Source organism: Diorhabda carinulata, chromosome X (assembly GCF_026250575.1).
Source record: "Diorhabda carinulata isolate Delta chromosome X, icDioCari1.1, whole genome shotgun sequence".
NCBI classification, from domain to species: Eukaryota; Metazoa; Arthropoda; class Insecta; order Coleoptera; family Chrysomelidae; genus Diorhabda; species Diorhabda carinulata.
This window is the reverse complement of record NC_079472.1, coordinates 28,929,092-28,952,314: the sequence shown is the minus strand read 5'-3', so window position 1 is coordinate 28,952,314 and position 23,223 is coordinate 28,929,092. Positions and strand designations below refer to the sequence as shown.

General features: G+C 31.9%; 2 protein-coding genes across 3 annotated transcripts; one reads left to right on the top strand and one right to left on the bottom strand.

Annotated features, from left to right (window-relative positions):
• Positions 1–1,769: 1,769 nt before the first annotated feature.
• On the top strand, positions 1,770–5,861 carry LOC130902192 (uncharacterized). Of its 2 annotated transcripts, none has more exons than XM_057814094.1 (5): positions 1,770–2,016; positions 2,075–2,223; positions 2,413–2,610; positions 2,668–2,734; positions 3,047–5,861. In XM_057814094.1, exons 1-5 carry the CDS (start codon positions 1,935–1,937, stop codon positions 3,145–3,147), a joined length of 597 nt encoding a protein of 198 aa, XP_057670077.1. In that variant the 5' UTR covers positions 1,770–1,934; the 3' UTR covers positions 3,148–5,861. The 2 variants fall into 2 exon arrangements, with proteins under 2 accessions (XP_057670077.1, XP_057670076.1); XM_057814093.1 differs by having other exon boundaries at positions 2,075–2,235.
• Positions 5,862–7,855: 1,994 nt separating this feature from the next.
• Positions 7,856–21,742, bottom strand: LOC130902191 (eIF-2-alpha kinase activator GCN1). The gene is made up of 19 exons (XM_057814092.1): positions 21,693–21,742; positions 21,496–21,598; positions 21,244–21,439; positions 21,002–21,188; positions 20,788–20,940; positions 20,482–20,734; positions 19,864–20,240; positions 19,211–19,532; positions 16,392–19,154; positions 14,287–15,355; positions 13,818–14,111; positions 13,400–13,760; positions 12,703–12,945; positions 12,374–12,643; positions 11,962–12,309; positions 10,980–11,173; positions 10,220–10,431; positions 9,687–10,162; positions 7,856–8,134 (listed from the first exon to the last, which is right to left on the bottom strand). The coding sequence occupies exons 1-19, from the start codon at positions 21,705–21,707 to the stop codon at positions 8,006–8,008; spliced, it is 7,965 nt and encodes a 2,654-aa protein (XP_057670075.1). The 5' UTR covers positions 21,708–21,742; the 3' UTR covers positions 7,856–8,005.
• Between the last annotated feature and the right edge of the window lie 1,481 nt (positions 21,743–23,223).

Below are 23,223 nucleotides of genomic sequence, written 5' to 3'. Positions count from 1 at the left end.
TTGGGTGGAGTGTTTGGGCCTGAATCCGAATTGGAGTTTTAGAATAATATTAAGCTCTGTACAGAAGTCCCAGATTCTGTCTTTAATCAAACGTTCAAAGACTTTACTTAAGACGCTGATGAGCGAAATAGGGCGGTAAGATTCAGGATTGGAAGGGTCTTTGCCGGGTTTGGGAATGAGAACTGTGTTGGCGGATTTCCAACATTGAGGAAAGTAAGAAAATGCAAGGCAGGCGTCAAATAGACCGCAGAGCTTAGGGAGAGCTGTCTCAGACAGGTTTTTTAATGCCTGTCTTGAGATTCCGTCCCGCCCGGGATCGGCAAGCCGATCTAACAACATCCACGGTAAATGGTGCGTGTGACAAAAAGAGACTGTGCCTTATATTGGGAAAGTTTCAAACATAAATTATGACAATTTTGATTGGTTGGAATTTCTTCGGCAACGTAATCTTTATTTTGTTTACCCTGATGTGTCAGGTCAGGCGCAGATTTATTTAATGGATGACGTCCAAGTGTAAAAGCAACTACATATTCAAAAGGCAAACATTTCTTCAAACTTTACTTACGTGAGCCTGTCTTAATTTATTAGGATGCATTGATTTGATTTTCCTTAAGTATTCATTTCATAGCTAAGAATTTAAGTATAGCTCAACTCTAGTTATATTTATTTTAAAAGAATTAAGTCTAACTTATTATCAATTTTCAAGCATAAAAGGTGAATTTTTCATAGAGCCAAGTTTGTATTCATATGAAAACATATGTAAATGGTGATGTAAATGATGCCTCAAAATTATTTAAAATTAACGACTGCTTCACATTACTAGGAGTGTCGATGATGGATAATAATTTTTCAATGAATTATGTTCAGTTAAATATAAATGTGTCAATATCTGCTTATTTTACTTTATTCCTAGGGTCACAAATAAAAAATTTTCAGGTCTAAGGATTATAATTTTTTGGAACGCACTTTACTTTGAATCCTCAGTTAAAGGGGAGAACTTACCCAACGATTTCGTACTCGGGATGCGACCCATGGTGGTTAGAAATATGGAGGGGTATCTCATATGGGAGAAAAGTTGTTAAAATGTCATCGTAGTATTAACAAAAATCTTCATTTATAGAATGAAATTTCATGAAAAATAAAATAAGAAAAATATTATAATTTCATTTATTTCATAATTTTGTTTTCATTTTTTCTGGATAATTCTCATATTCATTGGTTTGTGGAATAAAAAATGTTATTTGATGTTGATTGATGTCTTATGATGTCTATTGACATCGATTCATGTCGATTTACGTCAATTTTTGTCATTTGTCCTGTGGGATCACATTTTGGTTTAATTTAATTATTTTTTTCCTAATAATGACCTCAATTTCTTTCGATCCAGCACATCTACAGCTATACAAGAATAAAATGAAAAATAATTCGCTACATGTTTCCTGTATGGAGATATCACAGCTACGGACGGACAAAACGCTAGTAATAGTGCATTTTCTCCAAAAAATTCGCACATTTAGCAACAATAATTATCTATTCACATTAATTACCAAACTGGTAACGCAACTTTTTGGTTCTGTGAAATGCTTCTTAGTTGCATATAACCATTATCTATTGGATAATGGCCTTAGTGAGAAGGGTTATATAACATTTGTTGATTGTTTGTTACTATGTCCAGCCTAGCTTAATAGATACGCAAGAAAATGAATTCGTAAAGCTTTATAATAGTGAATACAAAGGGAAAGCTAGATCTGACCAAGTGCTGTCAATTCAGATATTAAAAATTAAGAAGAAGAAGAAGAAGACTGTCTATGTATTACGTTTTATGATCGAGGTGTTTGTTTATGTATATATGCTGTCAACACATTTGTTTAATTTACTGCTGGTTTGACATAAAAAAAACATTGAATAAAATCTAGCGACTTGGTGAGAAAATCATGGAAAAAGATGAAGACTTGACACATTCATACGCGTTAGCACCATTGACTCATCAGTACATGGTAGTGGACGAGATGGAAGGTATAATTTCAAATTTATGTCTAATTACTACAAATACATTGTATTTCATGATTTTAAGACGAGCACGACCAATTGGCAGCCGAAAATACCGACGATTCAAATCATGATGGGGAAAAAATGGGGGCCCCACTTCGTGAACAAGATCGGTTTCTACCTATCGCAAACGTCGCTAAAATCATGAAACGAGCCATACCAGAGACCGGCAAGGTAACTAACAAAGTACGCATTGCCCAATTTTTTAATCTGGCTTAATTATTACATTCAAATTTTGAGTACTTTTGAAACTGCTGATCAAATCGTTTTTATCATTATTGTGCTTCAGTTTCAAAGTATTCTAAAGTCCCATTTTACAAATGGGATCTTGTTGATTGTATGATTATTGAATTATTATTTTAGATAGCCAAAGATGCTAGAGAATGTGTACAAGAATGTGTTTCAGAATTTATTAGCTTTATTACTAGTGAAGCTAGTGATCGCTGCCATTTGGAAAAAAGAAAAACAATTAATGGAGAAGATATACTAGTAGCTATGAGTACTTTAGGTTTTGATAATTATGTAGAACCACTGAAAATATATCTTCAAAAATATAGAGAGGTGATTTGCTCTTAGTGTTATTGTTATATGAATATTTCAAGTTTGTAATGTTTTTAGGCTGCAAAGAGTGATAAAAATCTGGGTGGCGATGTAATGTATGAAGAAATTCAAGAAGAATCATACAGTGAGTTTTAAAAGATGGTATTATCCATTATTATTCTGTATCATTTTAAAAAAAGCTGAAATGTTCTAATATTCTTTGTACATTTATTTGAATTCTTGAAATAAAGTTAGAACAGAGCAAGAGAGCTGTGCTGATGTGGCCCTACATTGAATCAGTGCTTCACAGTTTTAGCTTCCTTGTGAATATGAATAGTCACAAATGTTTGAACAAATATAAAATCAAATTATTATTACATATTTCCTGTTATTTTAAATTGTAATAATTGAATATTACTAGATTCATTTATTTAAACTAATCCCGAATTTTGTTTAGGTACTGCTGGTACTAGTTTGTTGAATTCTGAAAATGGTGAAACTGGAGCAGTGTTGTATGCATATCAGGACAATGGTATTCAACAATTTCAATTAGGATAAAAATTTCTTCATAATAAGTGATAAAATTCTTGAACTGACTAAAGAATATAATTATTAGTGTTAATAAATTCTTTTTATTTGAAATTTAAATCGACAAATATCTGTTTAGGCCTAATTTGTTGATAACTGAATTTGTTTGATTCTTGGTCGCAGGTTTTGATCAAAGTCTCATTATTTGAAGGTATTCTGAATAGTAATTGTACAATGAGGTCCATTTTAATTAATAAGAAATATCCTTATTATTCGATATATCCGATATTATAAAATACTTCATAAGACAGGAATATCAATGTAAAATCATTAACTAACTTATTGTTTCCATTGTATTCTCTCTATTATTTAAGTGTACTATAAATCTGTAATATTGTTAGCTTTATTCATTTATTAATTGATTGTTTCCAAAACAAGAACAGTGATATTATTACTACCATGAAGATAACAAACAATATTTGAAAAAATTCTTATAATAATCTACCTCTGTCAGCTAAACAATATCTAATTTTATTACATAGTTATTAGAGAATATCCAAGTTCTAAGGTTTTACAAAATTTTCCTACTTTATTTTAAATCATAATTTCAAACAATTCAATTTGATATTGTCCTCTGCAAATAGTTCCTAGAAAGTTTGTGCACTCTGTAGCAACAGTAATCATTTTTTCTCTTTTGTAAACAGTTTTCAAAATTACAATATTTCAGCTTAAGAGGTGATCCATCACACTCTGTTAATCCTTATGTAAGTGACATTTTAAAATTTAAAGGAAAGTATTTTTTACACTCTGTAGCTGCCATTTCCTGAGAGCCCTTAACTAGTTATAAATTATATATTTTTTATTATTTTGACGCAGTCTACTATTTACAATGTTCAGTACCAACCAAAATATAATTTAAACTCACAATAGAGTGATAAGGTATCTAGGTAACTCTGTGTCCTTTTATGACAATGAAAAAAGTACTTCTAATTTCGTACAAAACTGGTTTTCTTCAGTTAGTACAAGCTTTTTGTGTTCTTCTTTGCTTGTTGTAGATCTAGAAGGAATCGAAAGCCTTAGTTCTTGGCCAATATCACAATGCAGTTTTTGATATTTCTTCTATATTTTTACCACACATTATTGTGATATATATGATATATGCTGCCAAATCTACAACATCAATGATTTATCAAAAAGTCCTAAAGGCCACCAATTCGTTCTGCGTTATATTTTGTTAACAGCTTATCCATATTGTCCACTCCAATTTAGCCACGAGACCTAATACAGTATATTCTCCATCATTTGTTTGTCTATTTTAGTAATTTTTTGCATTACAAGCCTCAAATCAAACAAGACAAACGCAACCCAAAATAATGGTGAGTGACTGGATTTCCACAGTTCAGTGATATTAGATCTATGTAACACACTAAATATTAGAAAGTCAAAAAATGCATCTAATTCCTGTTCTGTGAACTGTTTGAATATTTTTTGTGTCAGACGCTTGCTAATATTAGGGTAATTTTACATTAGTTTATTATTGTGTGCTTCAGTAATCTTAATCCCATAACCATTAATATCCATCAAGATTATGTCACACATTTAATTTGACAATATATTTTGGAATATTTCCATTAATTGTGGTTTACTGAAAGAAGCAGATCTGCCCCATTGAGGAATAATGTTTTGACTACTAGTTTATGTTCAGGGAAGTGTATGCCTCCAAGTTCAATATTTTGCAATAAGAATATTTTCAAACGATTCCACTTCAAAACTCGTATCGGAATCGTAAGAGCCAATCCGACCTTTTCAACCAAAAGAATATAATTGTGTTCATTATCAGGCAAACTTACCTTCATCACTGGAAGGTTCTGCTAATTCTGAATTTTTGAACATGTGATCTTTGTGTAGAAATACTTGCTCCAATATTCATATTAACACTCACAAAATAAAAGTAAGCTCGTATATGAACAAAGTGAATGGTGCAATATCAAGCATGATTCTTGATAATGGATTCAGTGTTTCTTGCGCGTCAACAACCATGTATTACATTCCCCCCCTCTCCCACTTTAATCGTAAACGTTATTTCCAATTTATTTAGCACTTTGTACAAAAACCCATGGGCTCGACGCTCATGATTTTGGTATACAAAAATCAATTGGAACAAACTTCGGTGTCAAAATTTGAAAACATGTCACAAATGATTTGTTCATTTGTTGTCGTGCCCCAAACTCTAGATAATTAATTGAATATAAAATACGAATACTATAAGAGCACTTCTTTGAAACTACACTTTTCACCATATATAGCTTCTTATGCCCTTTTATAGTCTTCCTCATTAAATTTTGAGTAAACACAAATATAAACCTATATGAATTGGAAAGCAACTAGTGTGGGTAACGTTAAAACAGATCTTGATTGTATACATTACGTATAAACTGTATGAAGGCACCTACATCGTCACTCTGATAAAGGTGTATTATTTGCCATTCACATAAGGGTTAAAATGAATTAGAAATCCATTGGAACAGTTAAGCTTTATATCTCTTAATAGGTTTTATTGAAATTTATACTGATATGATTTTACTTTAGTTGAAAATTTTCTTCCTATCTGTAGATTTTTTTTTTCAATACTGTGTATTATACGTTTTAGGGATTGTTTTAGATGTAAGCATCATTTCTATAAAAAATATGAGTAATTTGTGAATAATGTAATTATTAGTAATATATAGAAATGTTCTTCGAGACACTTTTTAAAAATAATTTATTTACAATAAACGACTTTTAAATTTATACAGAAAGTAACAAATCAATAATCTATTAAACCGATGACAATAAAAAAATGAATGAACTCGAATTTATTGCAATTAACTTATATTTATTTGATCAGTGTTTTGGAGAAAATTATTTATTACTCTTTGGAATCTGCTGATCGTGTAGCAGTGTCGGGGACATTTCACATTTCTCCTCCCTCCTTTGGTGTTGACTTCGTCCTCGAAGTCTCTGAGAACAAATCTTGGAGTATCTGTATTTGAGTGGGCTGCAGCTTAGGACCGTATAAGAATCTGGAAATTCTTTTTCGTTTATTTATTAAAATGGCTAAAATGATCAAAATTGTAATTAAGGAAACAATACTGAGTCCTGCAGAAAATTGCGGCAGGAATGGAATTGGTGCAGTGGGTTGGCCCGTTTGTTTCTCAGTATTTGTGAAATTCTACAAAAAATATTTAACCAAATTTCAATATGACTATAAATGGATCAAATGACAAATCCAACAATTGATGATTCAGTTATTCCGGTCTAGAAATTTGAAAAAATCAATATTTTTTGCGAATTTTTAAAGCATTATTTCCGGAGGTACAGTAGATTTTGTGACGTCGCCGGCCGAGTTATTCTACTAAATTAATTCTCAAACTTTTTTTGAAGTCGTTGACATGATATCTCAAATTCTACCCGACCGATTCATTTGAAATTTTGTGAAAATATTTTTTATATATCTCTCTGCCGCGCCCGTCTTGAATTTTAAAAAAATTAAAAAGGTCAAAAAGTTGCTATTTTATGTCGACGCTATTTTGTGAATTTGTTCTTTGGCTGAGGTCAATACGATAGCGATTGAAATTTTTTTGTTCCAGATCATTACAAGGGCTGGTATCATGTCAACTAGGGTGCACCTTTTTTTTTGTAGCCCCCACTAAAATTTAGGCTTGTAGACCAGACCAGTCCCTTAATTGAAATGCTCTATTAAGATCATTCTTACATTTCAGTTCTGATTGGTGTAGTTGTTTTTTTGTTATATATAATTATAAAATAAAAAAGCGTCATGGCCCACAGTGTTCATCATATTTTTTGTATATTTATGAGTTGATTCAAATGATGAGATTTCTTTGGTTACATTTAAACAAAGCTACCTTCAATTACACTCCATAGCATTATCAGTAGGACTTTCATCATTTAGATAATCGTCACCATCAGTCATGATTGGACATTCTTTAATCACCAACAATAGTGTTTCAGGGAATGGTTTCTTGGAAATGGATTTTTTAAAAGATTAGTTTGGTCTAAGTTTTGAAATCCTGGACTGGAAGGTTACTTCGTATCTCCTCATTTTTCTTATTCCTGGTTCTGGTTTCTTTCAAATGAATGCTTTATTAGGAGCTTATTTAGTCTCTTCTTTGTAGGACTTTAACCTATGATGACAATATTATTTGCAGACGAAGAGGGAACTAAACTTAGTTTCTCCATATATCCTTGATTAATCTGAATCAAATTTTTTTTATAATAAAACCGTCACCAATTTTTTTTGTTTAAGTTCACTTAAATTTATTTATTATTATATCTTATTAATAATCACTAAAATTAAAAACTTTACAGCTTTTAAAAACCGATAAATACGCCTTTTATCCAAATAATTCACAAAATTTCCTAACAGTGAATCAAAAGTGTCTGCTTGTCAATTATAACGTCACGAATGCTCTTCGCCCTGGGGCCGCTTCTTCCTAGTTGTATTGGAATTGTAAAACGTATAGAAATTATTACATATGTCTGGCAATTGCTCTGGTGGGAGTGACAAATGGTTGTTTTGAGTTTCGTTATTTTTCTGTTATTAGTACCAACACAGCATGTGTGGGATAATATTGTCAACTAAGTCACATGTTTGAAGAGATTCATCTTTTGGATTTTAGATATTGAATGCCAGTAAAATTACTAAAATAAATTCGTGGAAATAATTTACAAATATGCGTTTTGATGTACACTTTTTATTTATTCTTACACCACTGTTAACAAATATTAACCAAACAAAACATATTACAGTGTAAGTCTTAAAAATAAATGTTGCTATATGATTACAAAAAAGAAAGTTAGTCCGACTAATACTTATACATTCTATTGATCAGGTTAATAGAGTATCATCTAATTCTTCTTCTTTACTTTCTGGTTGTGATAAAATTTTCTTCAATACCTTACTTACGACGTCGGATAACGATTCCCTAGCTCCAGCATCCAGGATTCCCAAACATTTCTAAAAATAAAAAATTTAAATGGAAAAACTGTAACATATTCTTATTCCTGAGTTGATTGACTGCGACTGGAGTAAGGATTGCTACAAGTTACAATAATACTTCAACTTAGAGAGACACTCCGAATCCAAACATTAACATGATTTCAAAAAAAACGTAATAATCGATTTCACATAGGTATAATTACTACATTGGAGTAAAGATTGGTAGAACGCGAATTTACACCCTATCCTGCTACAAACGATTCCCTTCTAACCCCAAAGTTTCTCTTTATCCTAAAAAAATGAAACTAAAAAAACGTCATTGGAACAAGAAATTGGTTGTGAATCAGGGAGTTTGTTTATATTATCTTGATGCATAACTGATGTTGTATAACCGCATATGGTATGATATGCATCCTTTTTAGAAAAAGTATTTTCATTAATGCATGATATAGCACGTGACTACATTAGTACAAAATTAGATGCAAGACATGAAAATTAAAACTTTAGTTTGGACTACAGAAAGTACTAAGTTGGAATTTTTGAAACCGTTGATGATATTTATACTGAACCCACTGTTTACACTACCACTACACCAACACTCACAATTACACTGTCTGACGAGCGTTTTGATCAAAGTTATCGTCTTTAGAGACTGAAGGTAAACTGTATATAATTAATGATACATGTGCATGCATTTCTATGATATACTTTGTAAATTTTATGAAACCTGAAAAATGTTCTCAAACTATGCCAAAATAATCGTTTTGGACAATTGGCGTCAGTTAGAGACATATGATCACTTATTCACAGAAACTTGTCTATATATGTCAATCAAGTCATTAATCATGCAATTTAACAAAAACTGTGTTGCACCCCAGTATTATTGGACGTGAGTCAGGCATTTGATAAGGTTCGGCGTCCTATACTATCACAAAGTTAAAGTATTTCAGTACTTTTCTGAAAGACGGTTCAAAACTAAAGCATCAATTAAGCCTCAGATAAATTTCCCTATTAAATTATTCTTTTATATAGTTGACCTAATAGTGTCTAAAGAGACATCTATTGGAACCTTCTCTGATGAAACTGTTACATTACAGACGCAAGTAAATTCAGAAACGGTTTCATACATCCTGCAAAACCAACTAGACCAAATCCAGCAATAGCTCGAAAAATGGAGAAATAAGATAAAAGCTAAACTTATCCTTGAAAACAGTATAGCTATAATACAAAGAAGCCAATAAAACATATTCTTAACAACACATCTTGGTATGTATCAAACCAAATACTGTATAAAGATCTTGGGACACCATTTGTATCATCCAAATGTCCTATTACAACCATTACTTGAAACCAAGACTAGAAGACTACAGAAGAAGTAGCTAGCTGATTTAATGGAAGAGTAGATAATTATAATTGAAAATAACCAACTCAAAACAGGAGGAAGTTAGGGATGTAATTTTACCACGACAATGTAGGGCAGTAGTTCTCAAGCCATCAGATTACCTCAGAGAATATTGTAATTCTAATTGCTTATTGTACTAAATAAAAAAAAACATTTAATATTGCTTACCTGAAACATGACGTCTCCTTCTCTCAACCTCAATAAAGCTATCAAAGCAATCTCAGAATTAGCTTTGACGTAGATGTTTTTTTCTTTAGTACCATTGACCAATGTCGGTAATAACAACTTTAATAAGTCAGGAGACATTTTATCTTGTGGAATAGTTTTGGCAAAGTGGAACGACACTCTCGCTAACAACTGTTTTACTTCATTACTATTATTATTCATAGTTCTAACAAATGGCACAATCAAATTAGTGGGTATGGGTTGTTCATTTATCAAGAGATATTGGAGAAGATACCCACAAGATCTAATTGCAATTTGAGTGATTACTACTGATTGGGAAGATAATTGACTTAATAGGGTTTGAATTAATTTCACTCTATATTGTTCATCCCAAAGACTCTGTGGTGTTTCTTTGAGAGCCACGGAAAGTGCCGATCCTCTACCTTCTTTTAAGGTATTACTAGCACTACTGTCGTCACCTGAAAACAAGATTATTGAAATAATATATTTGTTTTATCTAAGAGTTTTTTACTTACATAAAATATGTTCTGAAAGTGTAGTGTCCAATTGATCAGGTGATAAATATTTGCAAATAGCGCCTAAGCATCCTGCAGCACATTTTCTTACTGAATCATCTGGAACTCCTAAGAAAGAAACCAGAGTTCCGCGTACTTGTTTTTTAACTGGTTCAGACATTTTGTCTCCTGCTGGTGTTATTATACCTCTCAAAGCGTGTAATGTAGTTTCCCTAAAATGAATAATTATAATTGAGCAGTTATCAACTCTCATTGAAGGAAGTGAAGTTTATTGAAAACATTAAAATTTTTACAACAATTACAAAAACAGAGATAAACTGTTTCACTCATACATCCCATATAATTGTGTTCTGGTATTATTTTATTTGTTAGTGATTGTGAAATAAACAAATATTTTTGGAACAACTGATAATGCCGTAGAGTGTAAATATACTCAATAAAGGTGTAGAGTTTAGTAGTTGCATGTATTGTCAATGTAAAAATAATTTTATATTTTTAAGAATATTCTTCAAGTTAAGGTAAAATATTGTTTAGGAAGGTACTTTACTGAAGTGGTTTATAGAGTTTTGAAACATTGGCACAAATATAAAATTGTTTCATTTTCTTTATGGTTAGTTATGATAAAATAATACACACCACAAAATCACAATAATCTAAATTAAGCAAGAATCTTTAGTGGCAGTAACGTTTTGCCACATAAAAATGTGAATAAATTAGCTTCTTATTTTATAATGTCTCATAAATAATTCTTTACACTTACCTGATAGAAAGGTCTTCTGTATTTTTGATAGTATTATGCAACTCAGTAAATAGAGGATCAGCTCTTTGATGTATGATTATCAATTGACTTAAAGCAGCCGCCGATTTGAGCCTCACAGCTCTATTTGGATCGTTTAGTGCTTTTACAAATGTAGTTTGCAATTGTGGTAAAAACTGTTTCAACATGATGCCAACCTACAACAAAACCAATATAATATTCCTGCTTATGGTGGAAAGGTCAATTTCCAACTTCTCAGAAATAGATATATAACTAGGTGGGAATTTTAGGAAACTCGTAATAATAAATATATCTGGCACAACAGAAGATCAAATATGGAAGAAACTGAAATATTTCATACAGAACAGAATAGAACAATTTATTATTAAAAAATGATATAAAATTTCAATAGAGGATTATAATCTAAAGTATGATATTAGGAAAATCTTGAAATGAGTTCAAAATATGCATGAAAAAAGAAATCTGCTAATTGAATTGGCAAGGGAACAGAATATGTCGATAGTATAGTATTCTGTCACAAAATTATCGGAACCATTCAGAAATAAATAGATATAGATACTGTTTAGATAGAATATTAACAATAAAAATGCACAACAGTTACCGATTATTTTTTAATCATTTAGTGAATACAATAGAAAAATTGCAGAGTTGTGATGTTTTAAGACTACATGATATCAGAGGAAATTCTGAAAAACTGGAACAGATGAGAACAATCTTGGAATTCAAAAGATGAAAAAAAACATAAAGGGTACAATGAGGAAAGTAGCCAGAATTATATAAATTATTGAGGAAAATAGACAAAAAACGTTTTGATAGAGAGAAAAAACTCAGATAAAGGTAATTACTATCAGATCCAAATTAACTCTAAGCACAGGTGGAAAATTACTGAAAAATTCGATTTTTACTTGAAGTATAAATGTTTATTTACTTATTCTTTAATAAAACAATGAAATATTATGTTTACCTTTGCCAACAATGTCGCTAATGCTTCTAAAACAGCGGTCTTAACATTAGCACTGAATCTATCACCCAAAATCCTTATAAGAGGTCCTGTAATAGCCACTACACTAGGTTGTAGTGCTTGGGCACTAGTAACTTTAATAACTTCATCCAAACCGTGTGCAGCTGCCTCTTTTTCGTCGCCGTCTCCATTAAGAATAGCTTCTCGGAAGATTGGCAGTATAGGAGCAATACCTTTTGTTATACAGAAACCTGGTAGTAAATCAGACGTGCCTTTTAAGTCGGACATAGCATAACGAACGGCTTGGCGTACGTCAGAAACATAGGTAGCTTGTTGTTTGGGTTCTAGAGTCTGGAATAGATAATGATTATATCTTAATATGTTTTTAAATATAGAAGTTATCGCCGAAATGTACCTTAGTCACGGCATTTAGAGCTTCCCAAGACATCTGTAAAACTTCTTTATCAGAATCAATACCCAGATGAATTAGTCCTCTAAGTAATTGTGGTACATATGAAATATATTGTGCTTTAGAGTTTGCACAAAAACCGCAGAGTAAAGTTGCCGCTGCTCTTCTTTGATCGGCGTTTTCGTTTCTTGTATTTTCTAATAGAGTATCAATTACAGTTCGAATTCCAACTTCATCAACAACAGAAAGAACAACTGCTTGGCAATATTCCAGTTGCTGAAAAATATTACATACATTCACATTTGTTCTAGATTTATATATGTATATATATTTACCTGTGCTTCTTCTGGAGTGCCTCGAGATGCTGCAAGCGTAATTTGAAGGGCTGGAAGTATTTTTGGAAGATATTTGTTCAAAGCTTCACCAGCTACGGAAGCAAGAATTGACAGTGCTTTGGTGTTAGCTGGTGGTGCAGTCAATTGAGGTACTAGGTAAGGTAATACCACACGAGATTTGATAGCCATAACTTGTCTTAAACCATCCAAAGTCCATTCAACAACTTCGGGGTCTTCATGATTCTATAAATAAAAGGATATATACAATATTGGGAAAAAATTATGGAACATAGAAATCTCTTTTCAATGAACTTCCAATTAAAGATTTTATCTAACACTCTTCTCCATTTTTATTTTCATTATTTTCATTTTTAAATTACTGTTAAGTTTATTTTTGGAATTTCATTACAAATAAATAAATTATCATTTAAAAATGATCAAATTTTGACATACACCTCCCCACCACCCCATTTTTGTTTTGGTACTAATTAATTTCAATGTGGCTAAAATTCAGAGAAGTTGAGTACTCAGAGAGGAGTAGGAATCCAGTGAGTTTATTATAATTTATCTATTGAAATTTTCCTTTTTTTACGTGGGTATTCCTATGTTTTACAAAATATTTGCCAATTCCCGATGATTTCACTAATAAATCTAGGAATAATTAGAAGCAGTACTCATCATTTCAAACAATACTTACCAGCTGATTAAGCAAAGTAGGTAGAATGTCATCTAATGCCCTGGAGCCTACTGTAAAATGTAAACTATCAAATGTCTTAGCAGCTGCTTGTCTAACTTCGGGCAATGGATCACATAATGCTTTTCGAACAGTTGGTACTAAAGAATTGACAAATGTAAGCACCATTTCTTTGGAAGTTGATGCCATTATTTCAGATAAACCGATGCAAACACCTTGTCTTTGGTCTGCTTGGGGCGACTGCAAACCTCGCTCTAAAATTGGAATAATTTCAGGAAGAACCCTTTCTCCTAATTTACGCACTAAATCACCGAGAGTTCTTGCAGCTACTTGACGTTTATCATAACTGTCACTTGCTAAACAACTGTAAAAGAAGAAAATATTTCAGAAGTAGTTTCAATTATACCATTCAAATAATTACCCAAGTAGAAGTCCGAATAAGGTGGGTAGAATTTCTCTTAAGGTTCTTGGAGTATTTGTAACAACAACCTTCCATACATGTAGAGCAGCTTGTCTTACCATGAGTGCCACGTCAGAACGACCCATATATAATCCAGCAAGTACTCTATTTCGTCTTTCAGCTCCAAGTGATTTAATGATAGCCATATGAGACTGCTCAGTACCGAAGTTGTCGTCTTCACTTGCAGTTTCGGTACTCATTTTACCGGTCACACCTGATATTCTATACAACAAATCTCCCAAAAGTTGTACAGAGCTAGAAATAAAAATATTCTATAGTGATTAGTCAATATAAACAAAAATGTTCAAAAATACGACAGAATTCACCTAATAGTAGCATTTGATTTATATAATTGTAAATAAGCTAATGAATTCTGTTTTAAAGTCATTTATGAACTGATTCAGTGTGATTTTCATAAAACTTGATTTACCTGTATCTAATCCTCCAATTTTCATCGAACAATCCTCTCTCCAACTCTGGTAATAATAACAAAATTGCCGAATCAGCATAAAGAGTAACAATCCTTTGACCCGCTTTAAGTGCTGTATCTCTAACATACTCATTTTCATCTGCTAGAGCCTTTAATATGGGATTGATAATTTGTCCAATGTAGGGTGTAAATTCAGATGTGAACACTACAGGCATATAGATGAACATCATAATGTAACCATCTTTGACATGGGGAGCTATATCAGTACGCTCAGCAGTACTAATAATTTCTGGCATTAGTTTGTGAAGTTTTTCTACACCCAAACCTCCAACGACTTCAGAAAGACCTTGCGCAGCTCCAGATCGGTCTACCGAACTAGTTTCTGAGGTCAATGTTGTCATCAACCATGGTAATAGATCTTCGAAGCTCGACTCTCCCATTCCTCTAACCATGGCACCTAAAGCTCTTGCACTCACTGAACGTACTTCTGGTACGGGATCTAATAATGATGTCTTTAGACCTGGTATAATAGTAGGTAAATATGGCATAAGGTCCTTCTGATCAGTTAACGAGTACATGTTTCCTATTATTTGAGCGGCCATTTTACGAGTTTCTGTAGATCTGTCTATAAAAGCCCTTTGAACAACTGGCATTATTAGAGCTAATGACGGAGCGTCTATAAAGTGAACAAATTGCGTATCTAAAAGAGTTTGCAAACAAACAGAAGTTTTATTAGAAGGATCCTGTAAAGCTTTTAGAAGAACAGGAACTATGGCTTGAATTTCTGGATTTCTGATTACCGATCCAATTACTTTTAGAGCCGCTGCGCCAGCTTCTTGTACTTTCATATGAGAATCACTAAGAACTTCTATTAATTTAGGTACAATACTAGGTAAACATGATGAAAGCTGTTTCGGTGCGCAATATGCCATGGCACCTAGTAGTTCTACAGAACCTGTTTTTGTTCTCCACGAATCTTCTTCTAATGCTGCCAATAAGGAAGGTAGTACAAGTTTTACACCGTGTCCTGATAGCTTACTCATTACTACTTTAGCAGTGTCGTCGGCAGCTATAAAGAAAATAATTATTAGAGTGAAATGTAAAAGATAGTCATTCTTTTCTGTAACCATTTAAGGTTGAAGTTTGTCCCAAATTGTTTTCCACTGCGACTTATTTACAATAAAAAAATTTTATACATAAGATTATTAAAAGTGATTACAATAATGTACCAGAAGATTTTCAATCTTCCTATCCCCTTCTTCTACATAAATATGTTACAATTATTGTAAAAAGACATATTTACAATTCAATTTATTTTGAAGAATTTTTCAAAAATGAATGAAACAAAATTGCAGGATTTCACATTAAATAACAGAGAACCATTTTTGGAAAAAAATACAGAGCCTCTGTCCAGGTAAGTAAACTACCTAGACATATATTTTGACTAGATGAACTTCGTTGGAAGTGACAAACCACAAGATAATAATATTTGAGACTGTAACTATCCCTATAAGTCATAATATAAAGAAATGTGGGTTTGCGCAATCCATTATTAAACTAATTTAAAGATCACAATGACAAAATTGTATTCAATTGCTGGTGCTCCATGGTATTTGAAAAAAAACCGAGGTACTAAACTATTATCTCAACATTCCAATTACTTATTACTCCTGCTACCCGAATAGACAAACTAAAGTAAATAAGTATTTATCACTGGAGGAGTCGCATGATATGGCTAGAACTAATAAAATGATATTCTAATAGATGATGAATAAAATAATAATGTAGTACGTTTGTACCTCCCATGTTGGAAATTGGAGGCCTCAATAGTTAATAGTGATGAGAATAATGGAGGCTACAGGCCAAGGATTTACTACGGGATGGACTTTCTGGCGACTTCTCTGTATTTTACTACTATCTAGCACTCCCAATTATTAGGATGGAAGTATCTAGTATCCATCTACTATCGCAGATAGTTTTAGAAAAATGATTCAAAGCAGTTGTGAATTGAATTGTTCCAAATTAAAATTATTAACATGGTATATATCAAATTATATTGATAAAATTTAATAGTTAATGAGAACAAAAATATAATGTATTCCTACCTGTACGGACATATTGACTTGTATCTCCAAAGCACTGTAGCAAATGCGGCAATACATGAACAATGTATGGTTCAAATAACTTTCCCAACATCTGGAACAACATCTCAAAAGCGAATAGGGCACCTTCTCTGTGTTTGTAATTTTTCTTATCTTGAATAGCATCAGTCAATTTAGTCATAATATCATGTTGTTTCAATGCCAATATTCCCATTCCTTTGACAAGCCCTGCCAATCCATATGCAGCACCTTTCCTTTCTCCATATTTATCACCTTTAAGTAGTTGGTGAAGAAGTTTATTAACATATCCCGGAGCATCGTCTTTAACAGATGGTATTAAAGGTGGTAGGCAATTTGAAACAGCTTCTTGTACAGTTTGAGATGGTGTAGATAAAGCTTGTATCAAACGCAAAACAATTGGTTTGATTCTTGGGTCATCTTTGTCTAAATGCCTAGCTAATGAACCCATTAAAATGACAACAGCTTGTTTTACGGAATCATATGTTGCAGATTTGGAAGATTTTCCCATAAAATTATCAAATACTGGCCAAAGTGTACCTACTGTTTCTTTACCGTGAAGATCTACAACCCTTAAGGCAGCATTTAGCATTTCTTTTCTAACAAATTCATTTCTGTCTCCTAAAGATTTAAATACGAAAAATTGTATTAAATCAGCTATCAGTTCATCTGTAAATAAATGAGATAGTTCTGCCAGGGCAAGTGCAACTCCTCTTCGAGGGAACCAAGTATCAACAGCTTTTTCAATTTCCCTGCCAAACTCATCTACCTTAGCCGGTATCATCTTTAATCTATCCTCATATAGTTGAATCAGATGCTTCAATGTTTCTTCAACTTGTGTTTGGTCTGTCTCCAAAAGCGCCGCAAGAGATTTAGCAGCAGCAGATTGCATACATTCAACTGGATGTTCTATATCACTCAATAATTCTTCACTTAATACTACAGGGAAATCCATGTTTCCTTGTTTCCACAATTGATCAGCCAACACTCTGTTTTCATCATTTTCATCAAATCTTGCTATCCAAATTCTTTTAAACACTTTTAAGGCATAATTGTAGTCACTTTCAAATGTAGGAAGAGACAAAATATCTATTGTAAGACCTCTCAGAGCAGCATCTCTTACCACAGAAGCTGGGCTTTGTAAGGCACTGAGAAAAACATCAATTTCATCATTTGTAGCTTTGGCACAACCTTCTTTTCCACTAATACAAGCTGCGACTTCTAGAAGGCAAGCTTCACATTGAGACTGAACTCTGCCTTGAGTAGAGTTTAAAATCTCTACAAGAAGCCCTAATATTTGTTTTGTTGGCAAGTACTGTGGATGGTATGCATCTTTAGTACCATTGTTTTCAGAACCACGCAATTTAGCATGTTCTGCTATAATTTGAAGACCATCATGAATTAATTCATCATGATTTTTGGCATAATTTGATGTTAAACTGTACTTAAGAAAGGGGAAAATGTAACAAAAAGCTGGAACTGTGAAACACATTTTTTTAGAAACAGTTTTATCATGTATAAGTGCTACAGCCCTAACCATTGCTTTGTGAATATTTTCAGATTCCCAATTGGCATCCAAATCACATTGCGGTTTGGCTAATCTCAGAGTTAAATTAGCCACAAGTTCCCCCAAATTATCCAAATCTTGAGAAAACACCGTTTTTCTCAGATTTGTGAACAGCTTGCAGATATATGGTGCGGCTAGGGGTGACTGCAAGACTTGAAATAAAGAGGGAAGAAGATCTTTAAAATGAAGTGATAAATGTAAAGGATTACCCCTAGCCGCTGCTTGTATCATGGAAACAGATTCCAAAATTTCTGTGTTTAACTCTGTTAATCTATTTCTGATGGCTTGTTCTTTTAGCTTTTGGTTCTTTATAGCTTCAAGTTGCTTGGGAGTGTACTGTGGAGGTTTTATTTTACCTTCTTTCTTCTTCTTTTCTTCCAGTTCTCTTCTGAGTTGAAGTTCTTCTAATTGCTCTTTATAGCTATAAACTTTACTTTCCCTTTTTAAATTTATTTCTGTATTACTATCGTTACCGGGGATGACACTCTTATCATATAGTTCGCCCTCTGGAGTTAGGAAAGTAAAATAATCGTCTTTGGATATTTGACATATTCTAGGATCTTCCAAGCAAGATATTACTTTTCTGATGATTTCTGGAGCTAATACTTCCGCATTAACTGACACTAGAGTGGCTAGAGCATTTTCGTTGGTTGCCGTATTTATGTATTCTTTTATCAAGTTTTTTGTAAATTCAGAAGCTTTTTGAGTGATCAAATCTTTTGGTTTACCTTTAAAATGTTTGATTATTTTAATCCATAAGTTAGGTATAACATTATATACTGAAGGATGATGAGTTGCAAGTAAAGAATCTACTGCTAGTAATTGAACCTCGTCATCGGTAAGACCAGAAAGTGAACATAAAGTTGTTATACATTCTATAACAGAATGTGAAGTTATACAATGATGGTTTTCATTTTCCTTGTTATTATCTGATTCCTTTCTAATCACTACTTTATTGATATCTAAAAATTTGTACAGTTCTCTAAATAGTGATCTCGAAATTGTAACTCCACTCAAACTGCCAACAATTCTTTTTAATATAACTAAACATTTTCTTCTTGTATTTCCAGATGTTATGGCTATACAATATAAAATTGCCCTGTAAATTGTTTCTGGTCTCTTCAATCTCTCCGGGTATTGCACAAGTAAGACTTCACAGAGTTGCATAACATATGGGAGACCTAAATCCAGATAAAGTCATTTTTTTCTTATTTTTATAGCATATCACAATACTCACTCTCATCTGTGGTAGTTGTTAAATATTTTTCAGAAAAAAAAGTTAGTTTCTCATTATCTAACACAGCATTCCAGACGTTTTGGAAATCGTTATCTTTTTCTCTTTGAACACTGGAAAATTTTAAGAGCATTAAAGCTGCACACAATCCTTCCGTCACTGATACTGCTACTGTGGCTTGGGAAACTGCCTTTTCAACAGATTTAGAAAGAATTGGAATGAAAACAGAAGCTTGGTGGATAGTTTTGAGACTAAATGTTGCTATCATACATTGAATATAAGATATTTTCACCAAGGATGTAGATGTTTTGAGACCCATTCCATTCTGTAACAATTTTTTGAATTTAGTTGAAACTGTATTTTAACATAATAATTAAATATAGAAACTATTTATTAGGAGATATTTTATTTTTATTTAGAATGCATGATGAGAAGCTCCTGACATTTCCTCTTTTTTTGTTTGTGCAATCAATAAATCACATCAATATTGTAAATTACTACAAATGTGGCTATTTTCATTATTTAAATTTTTGATTATCTTTTTTATGAAAAGATATGTCTACTTGTAAAATAGATATGACCTAGAAGCTATAACTTATTTCAATAGATATAATTAGCACATTAAAAATTATCTAGTTTGGTAACAGACTATTTACCTTCAGAATATCTAAAATTTTTTTTGGCACTTCATGTCCTAATCTAACAGTCCATAAAGATAACATATCTAAAGTATGACTCAAAGTTTTCTCATGTACTTCAATTTCCAAAACTTTTCCAAAGCACTCAGCAGCAACTGTTATCAATCCTACCATATGATCTGGAGCTACATCATTGTAACTAAAATTACCAGCACCTTGTAAAACACTAATTTTGTGGTCTACAACAGTGAGCTTTCCATCAGAACCATGGAAAACTGAGAAAGTTTTTTTCAACAGATCTTCTATTGCTTTGGGATTTTTGATCTTTTCTGCAAGTCGTTTGCAAGCATCTACTGCTTCCACTCTTGCATTATCATCTTTGGAATGTAAATTAGCTGAAATTTAAATGATAATTGGTTTTTATTGTCTAGGCTAAGTCAAAAATTATTATATATTTAAAATAAATTTTGTTATTTTCCCTTTCTGTTCTCAATCAACTACAAAACTACCAAATGAAGTTTCATACAGTTTTCACCAATAAAGTGACTTAATTGATAGGTTTGGACCTATAATTTATTAGTTTATATATGAATTTTGTATACGTGGAACAAATTCATTCTGATTGCAATCATTTACCTATTAGACTATTTCCAATATCACAAGCACATTTGCTGAGGTCCAAATTGACTCCAGATATAACCAATCCAATACATTCTAAGATCACTTCAGGATTTCTCAACATGGCTTTTTGTAAAGCTGGAAGTATAGATTTTACAAAGTGTTCCTCTTTTATTTGTGATAATAGTGGATAACATGCTATTATTATATTTGGTGATGGCCTAGTTTTGCAGCTAATGAAGTTTTTGATAAAGGACTCTATTAATGGGTCCTAAAATAATATATATTATCAAAAAACAAAAATAACAAATATAAGTAGCTTACCAGATACGAAACAATTAATTCACTTTTATTTTTTGACAGCCTTTCTACCAGAACTGACGATAATACTAATATGTATTGATTTTGTTCAATACTTTTTATAATATCAAGATACATTTTTTCACTGTCAGGAATACCAGACCAAGATCTATTCAGCTACAAAAGAAAAGAATACATTAAATCTAATTTTCATTTTCTTTGTAGGTAAATTATTTACCATGATAATAGCTTTTAACTTTCTTTTCATGTTAGTAGCTCCCAAAATTGCTGTAATCAAATATGACTGTAATTCAACCATTTGAACAAACTGTGCTTTTATTGTAGCAGATGTGTTTTTCCAGCCTTTTGAAAAGACTATTGTTGACCAGTCCAAAGCTGATAAAGCTGTTTTGCTTGAATTGTTTCTAAAAATGTTGAACATTATTGAAAATGCATGTTTTATCATAATACTTTACTTACGTGATAACCATATTTTTGTGTTGTGTAGCAACATCTCCTAAAACACTTATGAGACATTTTGTAGCTGTTTCAGGGTATTCTTCGACGAGTGCGGCTACAAGACTTTTTACAAGCTGCTGTGAAAAACTATCCCTGTATCTTGGTAATGTTAAAAGTAAAACTCTTGAAATGCCCTTAATAATATTTTCATTCACATCTTAAACAATAGAAGATGATATATTTAAATTCATTAATATTTTAATTGAAACTCACCGGGTCTTTTCAAAACTTTGATAACATTTTCAATAACTTCTTTTCTTTCTTTTAAACTAGCGGTTTGGACCTTGATATGAATGTCCTTCAAGGCGGTTGTCAACTGAAATATAATATGGATATTACTGAAACAATTAAACTATATCTTATTCAAAAAAAATTAAAAAAAATATTAAATACACGTGAAATAACTTTACCTCAGCATCTGCCATTTTCAAATGTCAAAAAGGAAACGTCAGCTTTGTTTGAAAAGTCAAAATCAAATATGAAGTACTTAACAAAGATTATACAACTTAATACAAAGAAATACCCTGGTTTACTTATTAGATAACCAGTATTACAAAGCTGTAGATAGTATTGCCTATATTAAAAGTGCATTGTTTGAAAAAATCTATGGAAACAAGTATACCAAACGATGATATATGTAATTATTTCGCCAGCCAATACAAATTTTAAACAATGCAACTGTCTGATTATAAAGCTATTTCACTAAGTAAAAAACATTTGAAACTTTGCAACTTTCTTAGTTTAATACGAAATTTATTGAAAATGTTTTAAACGTTTTTATTGTTCTGAAATAAATGTGGTTTATGGGGATGACAGTTGATTATAAAATTTTCCTCAAATCAGTAAATTATTTATTAATTATCCGAAGATGATTATAAAGAAAATTGAATAAAGGCCGACATGCTGATAATTTTCATCTCAAATCGTGAGATGGGAAACTCTGCCTTGGCTATAGTATGAGAGCTAGCGGAACAGGATTTGATAACAATATTACACACGTTGATATAAATTAGTTAACGGCATTGAATTATTTTCACTTTATCTCTATTTTTTTCTGCAGTGTTTGAACCTGTAACATCAACATTTTTCAAACTTTAAAGTTGACATATTGATGTAAGAATTTTGAATATTTAAGATATATACACAGGAAAAGGTCCCACCATTTGAAAAAACTCAATATTATTCCGAATTTGATTATTCGTCGGTTTGTGTTAGATAACATTGTTTTTATATAGTATCATTTAGCTGTAATTTCTCAATTCTCAAAATTTTTATATATATTTTCTTGAATGAATGATTTGATTTTATGTCTATATCTTAGCACATCGTTGAAATTGATTCTATTAATTTATTATATATATGCTCCCCTACTATTTGACGATGTTGGAAATGCCCTCCTCATCATTTAATAGACTGTCGATGGCATGATATTGAGGTCGACCCACTAGCCTACTCGAGGTAGGGAATGAATGCCATGGTATGCAACCAATTCCATCGTAAAGCTAAAAGAGAAAATTAAATTTAATGGAATAGTTAGCGCCCTAGACTCAATGTAGTAGTTGAAAAATTTTTAAAGAAAAATTTGGACATTTAAAAATCACTCATTTCAATTGGGATATAGATTTTAGCATATATTCAACAGCTTGTCCAATTTTACTTTATAATGAAATGTATAAGAAGCTTCTAGAAAGAAATAAGACCCATAAAAGAGTATTACCAACGTATGGGAAATACAAACAAATCAAAACGATTTACAGAATAATTTGGTCCTACCAATATAAGAGGTGTGATGAAAAATATGATAAAACACTTCTTCAAAATTGCACTAACAAGAAAAGATGAAATTTGTATTAATGTCCTTAGAAGTAGCTACTGCTCTTGGCTAATAATACATTTAACCCAACGCTGAATCCATTTCTAGAAGGATTCTTTTGAAATGGC

What these genes read in the sequence shown, in the direction of transcription:
- LOC130902192 (XM_057814093.1), top strand. Translation starts at nt 1,935, where the DNA reads ATGGAAAAAGATGAAGACTTGACACATTCATACGCGTTAGCACCATTG. An exon ending in CCGGCAAGGTAACTAACAAA is followed by an intron (nt 2,236 to 2,412) that starts GTACGCATTGCC and finishes TTATTATTTTAG; the next exon opens with ATAGCCAAAGATGCTAGAGA. An exon ending in ATCTTCAAAAATATAGAGAG is followed by an intron (nt 2,611 to 2,667) that starts GTGATTTGCTCT and finishes TAATGTTTTTAG; the next exon opens with GCTGCAAAGAGTGATAAAAA.
- LOC130902191 (XM_057814092.1), bottom strand. An exon ending in CAAAGTTTTGAAAAGACCCG is followed by an intron (nt 21,440 to 21,495) that starts GTGAGTTTCAAT and finishes CTATTGTTTAAG; the next exon opens with ATGTGAATGAAAATATTATT. An exon ending in AATTGGAGGATTAGATACAG is followed by an intron (nt 14,112 to 14,286) that starts GTAAATCAAGTT and finishes TTTTATTTCTAG; the next exon opens with CTCTGTACAACTTTTGGGAG.